We start from the raw sequence: 6,125 nt of genomic DNA on the forward strand, positions 1-6,125 counted from the left end.
CTTCTGAAATTGCTTTGATACCTTTCATCTTCTCCAGTTGAAATAATCAAAGACCCAACACTTCATTCACTCACTTTAGGCAAATGCATGTATGAGTTTGTAGAGAATTTAGCAGGTCTGGTGCATACAATTAGACCACACACACACACACACACTTATAGAGGAATATACTCATGCCTTCCATTGCACCATGTCTCTTGTTTTCTTAATTGTAATTATTGAAGTAAATTGAACAGAACCTGTGGTCTGTTGCCTGGGTCTGGACAAGTAAGATAACACGTACACACACACACAATGACGCATGAGCACAGACGTACACATACACAAAGACATACACATACACACATGCCCAGACACTCTCCCACTGTTCTTTAGTTTTAATTGAATTTTATAATTTTCTGTTGACTTCATTGTCCGAGTACCGTGTGTGTGTGTGTGTGTGTGTGTGTGTGCCCATTGTGTGTGTGTGTGTGTGTGTGTCCGTTGTGTGTGTGTGTGTGTGTGTGTGCGTTGTGTGTGTGTGTGTGTGTGTGTGTGTGTGTGTGTGTGTGTGGTGTGTGTGTGTGTGTGTGTGTGCTTGGATGGCATGGGTGGGCGGTAAGATAAATGGCTCTCTGTTTTTCTGTGAATTCAGAGCAAAAGAATGAAGGAAAGGTAAGAGGAGAGAGAGAAGAAGAAGAACAGAAAGAGAGATTGAGGGGGAGGAAGAGTAGAGTAGAGTAGAGAGTGTGTGTGTGTGTGTGTGTGTGTGTGTGTGTTGAGTAGTGCCAGGATTAATGGCACAGTGTTGCTAGAAGCAGTTTCCCATCAGATGGGGAAAGTTCACTAAACTGTGTTGTGTGTGTCATAAACATGACAGATGAAGGCAGAACAAGTCACTAAATGAATTCTTTGTTTGAAATGAAAACAATTCTCATTGATTTGCAGTGAGTACACACACACACACACACACACACACACACACACACACACACACAGGGGGATAGCGAGAGAGAGTCCAAAAGACTCTGCACACCTATGCTTTTAATGTAATTCTGTGTGAGTTTGTGAGGAATAAACCCAGGAGACCAGTATACACAGTAGTATAAAGTGGGTCAGGGATGGAATGTAATTACTGTGTGTGTGTGTGTGTGTGAGAGGACCTCATGGTTGCCTTGCCCTGTAGTGGTTGTATGAAGCCCTGCCATGTCCTAAGTCCCAGAGGGTGCAATGTGGTCTTTTAAGTTAGTCCATTAACCTCACACTTTTAATCTACAGAAATAGGCTGCTCAAGCACATGAATGCTGGGCCTCTGAAGGCTACTGTACATGCTTGCTCTCTGTGCGTGTGAGTGTGTGTGAAGGCATGTCTCACTCTGTTCATTTCTCTCTGCAGAGCACCCCAAAGCCCATTGCCCTAGAGCCCTGCTACGGCAATAAGGCAGCTGTGCTGTCAATCTTCATCCGGTTACCCCGGGGATCAGGAGGAGTCCCACCCCCTGGCCAATCAGGTGAGAGAGTTGGGGACGAGTTCACCACTGCCCAGTGACCTTGAGACTAAAGCTTGATTTATGGTTCTGCATCGACGTGACACAGTGGCTACATCGCTGCCTTGACGTCGTTGTGAACATTTTTCAGTCCTGCGTCTCCTGTGTCCGTGTAGCTCACCACCGTAGTCAGAGTGCCAAACTCCATATACTGTCGTGTTGAAATATTCATTTTATTTGTTTGGCCTTTTCTTGCTTAGATTTTGTAAAAGTTACCAAGAATTGGACACGGGTATATTCCAATAACCTAGTTATTGTAACCAGAAAATACGTCAGAGGTTATTTGCGAGGGTGTCTGGCTGCCAGTTGTTGCTACTGTCCACAGTATGCTACTCCAGGACACCGACTATCAGCACACAAGACGAGTTGACCAATCACAGTCCTTGCAGTCTGTGTCACCTCAACTTAAAGTTTACATTTTTCAGAGATGCCGGTCGAGCGATGGCGTAGGGCTTGAAGGGGGTGTTTGGCGACACAGAGGGCTCTGCGGCGTTATGCCATAAAATCAAGCTTAACAAAATAAATTCATACGGTTCAATTGTAAACTGCTGCTACTTTCATACACATGGGCCTTTAGTTAAGCCTGGAAAATACAGGCCCTGGTAATCTAGAAAGATTAAGGGTCTGGCCACGAATAATGAAAATGGCCCAACTCGAGGGGCGGCACCAAGCATGAATTTAAAAATCTCACTGCACGCAATTGGATAACACTATACGACTGACCAGTGTTTACCGACTGATTCGTTGCAGCGCTGTCGCCATCTGTTTAGCTTGCCTCTGGCCCGCCTACAGGTATATCAGATACACCGATGTGATTGGTTCCTCGCAATGCAAGGGGTAAAAGTAACATGCATTATTACTCATTGCCAGAGTGTCTCGCATAGACAATTCTCGCGAGAACTCTGGATTTCCAGGGTACCTTCAGTAAGGATAAAAAAATAAAATACTCTATGGTTATAGTGTTATGATTTCAGGATTTGTGTGACATGGTAATTGAAGCTCAAATGAGGGTTGATGTGATGTTATTGTCAGTCATGACTCATTGTTAGAAAAGTCTAAAAACTAAAGTGTAAATGAGAGCTGAAGCCTGTTGTCCCACTTGGACTACACTTGGAAAGTTTAATGGACCTGACACAGTTTTTGTCAGTCGCCTTCATCACGGAAAAACTAGAAAATGTGCGATAAATAACCAAGACCAGACCTCATGACAGTGATCTCCAGCGGCCATAGAAATCGAGAGCCTTTTTTTTTCAGCATTTTTTAAAGCCTTCTGACTCGTTTCAGACTCACTTTACAAGCAGAGAATAGGGACGCATGCCAGCGGTAGTGTTAACTCTCACTCACACACACACACATACACACGCACACACACTTATACAGGAAGGACACGCATGCTTTCTCAGAAATATGTTAATCAGTTCATAATGTGTGGCTTGTGCTCACCTTTAAGATGTTTAAATGAATAGAATGTGTGTGTAAGGGAGAGTAAGAGAGAGAGAGAATCTCTTTTTGCAGGAACAAAAATTTGTATCTAATAGAATTTTTCCAATTTTTTCTTCCTCCTTCCATCTTTCCTTCATCTTCTTTTTTATCCTCTGTTCTCATTTTCTGTTACTCACTCTGTTTTGCCATCTCCACCCCCCCCCCCTCCCCCTCTCACATTTCTCTCTCTCTCTCTCTCGCTCTCTCTCTCTCTCTCTCTGTCTCTCTCTCTCTTTCTCTCTCTCTCTCTCTCTCTCTCTCTCTCTCTCTCGCTCTCTCGCTCTCTCTCTCTCTCAGGTTTTGCGGTGGGCAGTGCTCTGGTGGACATCTCTCAGCAGATGTGTCTGGGCTACAAGGAGAAGTCCGGAGGCATGCGGAGCCGCAAGCAACAGCCTCTGGCGCAGCCAGCCACCTGCATCTGACCTCCACCTCCCGCCAGCGACCCTTTGACCCCAAGCTGAACTCCAACCCCATGCCCCTCCCTTCCTCCCCCCAACCTTTCCCCAGGACTGAGCCATGTGACATGGGGAGGGGTTGATGCGTTGGCCAGGGGGCAAGACCCATTAAGCAGCATGGGGGGGGGAAGTGGCTTCGTAGCTTGCTCTAAGCGTTATGGACACTTAGGCACAACAAATAGACAGAATGCCACACGGACAGAGGAATGGACGGACTGGTGGACAGACTGATGACCGAATGGATTTGTAGAAAGACTGGTAGTTTACGTAACCCCCCCCAGGAACTTTTTACACAGGATTCTTTCTTCCCGAGTTCCGCCAACGTCATTCTTAATTTATTGATATTAATTGCTGTTTTCATTTTTTGTTTTTTTGTTATTGTTTTGTTTTTTTTCCTTGTCATTTTTATTTTTTGCTTTTTTTGTTTTTATTGTCACAACAAATCAGCTGCTCAGGCCAGTGTCACTTGCAGTGTGTACGTTACTATAGTAACCCAGAGCCATCCAGAATGGCTAATGGCTGCCAACACTTAGCAGTTAGCAGTGTGCCACAGTAGCGCGCGGGATGCTAACAGATAGTCAGTGCACACATCCCACTGTTTGACAGCTTAGCAGGCAACTGCAATGCTCCGTCTGGAGTCCCCTGCAGTGCCGACAGGCCCTATAAGGGAGTGTTGACACCCTGTGAACAGGCTGCATTGCTAGCGTATGTTAGCTTAGCGAGCGTAGTCTCAGTGGAGTCCAAGCTGAGGACTGGCGCCGTCGTGTTCTGATGCGTCTCAGCAGGGCAATGCCAGCAAGACTAGTTGAAAGAGATGACTGTTCTGCTCAGGAGCTACTTGAATCGTGGGGTCACTCGTCCTTTCACATCTGATTCATTTGTGTGTGTGTGTGTGTGTGCGCGCGCACGTTTGAATGTTTGCCTACTGTATGAAAGTGTGTGAAAATCTGTGCATGTGGTGTGTCTTCAACAAGAATGCTTTGTCATTGTCAGTGTTTGTAAAGCCATCGGCGAATCTTTCTTGACGACTCTGAATAGTAATCTTGACTACTCTGATAAGGAAAGAAAACACACACACATTCACACACAGACATCACCAACCCACACAAAATATCAGAGCTTAGGGTCTCTGACTTCTCCCACTTTTCGGACATTTTGCAAAGTTTGTGCCAGGAACATATTCCTGGTGTCATTCACTACATAAGATAGGATGTGTGTATGTGGGTTTGTTTCTTGTGATGAGAGAGAGAGAGAGAGAGAGAGAGAGACAGAGAGAGATAATCACACTTATTCTCCCATTTCTGCCTTGATCTGTTGTATTTCCAGTCAGGCTCTGTTTTTCTTATCTGAGGTCAGTCCCATCCTTCAGCAGCATTCTGGCCGTGCTGGGAGACTCAACCACTGGGCAGGAGATGGAGGCTAGCAGACAGGGGGAGGGCTAGCAGCTGGCCAGGGGAAAATAAAGAGTGCACCCAGCCACATATTTGGGGAAAAGGTTTTTCTAAATGCCAGAAAGCCCTTTTGGGTCACCAAACAGAGACATACAGAACACACACACAAATACTCACACACACACACACTCACACACATTCACAAATACACACACACACACACACACACACACTCACACACACACTCACACACACACACACACACACACACACACACACACACACACACACAAATACTCACACCCACACACACACTCACACACACACACATTCACAAATACTCACACCACACACACACACTCACACACATTCACAAATACTCACACCCACACACACACACACACATTCACAAATACTCACACCCACACACACACTCACACATTCACAAATACTCACACCCACACACACACTCACACACACACACACACATTCACAAATACTCACACCCACACACACACTCCACACATTCACAAATACTCACACCCACACACACACTCACACACATTCACAAATACTCACACCCACACACACACTCACACACACACACACATTCACAAATACTCACACCCACACACACACACACACACACACACACACACACACACACTCACACACACACACACACACACACACACTCACACACACACACACACACTCACACACACACACACACACACTGACACATTAACAAATACTCACACCCATACACACACTCACACACATTCACAAATACTCACACCCACACACACACTCACACACATTCACAAATACTCACACCCACACACACACTCCACACACATTCACAAATACTCACACCCACACACACACACACACACACACACTCACACACATTCACAAATACTCACACCCACACACACACTCACACACATTCACAAATACTCACACCCATACACACACACACACACACACACACACACACACACTGACACATTAACAAGTTCTCACCCCCATACACACACACACGCACACACACATTAACAAGTACTCACCCATACACACGTACAGACACATAAATATTCACACCTACACACACACACACACACGCACAGACAAGCATGCACTCATGAAAGATTACATATATGCATGCACAGTCTACACATGTTTTCTGCATTCCATAAATTGCTTATTTGTGTGTGTGTGTGTGTGTGGGGGTTGTCATCTTCAGGTTTTCTTCAGTTCAGCTCACTGAAA

The 6,125-nt window shown here is 45.5% G+C and overlaps 1 protein-coding gene across 1 annotated transcript in view; it reads left to right on the top strand.

Moving 5' to 3' along the window:
* Positions 1 to 5,119, top strand: part of atrn (attractin) — a 79,849-nt gene extending 74,730 nt beyond the window's left edge. The window contains exons 28-29 of the mRNA XM_048227701.1: positions 1,375 to 1,489; positions 3,305 to 5,119. Coding sequence (XP_048083658.1) covers positions 1,375 to 1,489; positions 3,305 to 3,429 — 240 coding nt within the window. The 3' untranslated portion in view covers positions 3,430 to 5,119. The remainder of the gene's footprint in view (positions 1 to 1,374; positions 1,490 to 3,304) is intronic.
* The last annotated feature ends 1,006 nt before the right edge of the window (positions 5,120 to 6,125 follow it).

This window comes from Alosa alosa, chromosome 19 (genome assembly GCF_017589495.1).
Source record: "Alosa alosa isolate M-15738 ecotype Scorff River chromosome 19, AALO_Geno_1.1, whole genome shotgun sequence".
NCBI classification, from domain to species: Eukaryota; Metazoa; Chordata; class Actinopteri; order Clupeiformes; family Clupeidae; genus Alosa; species Alosa alosa.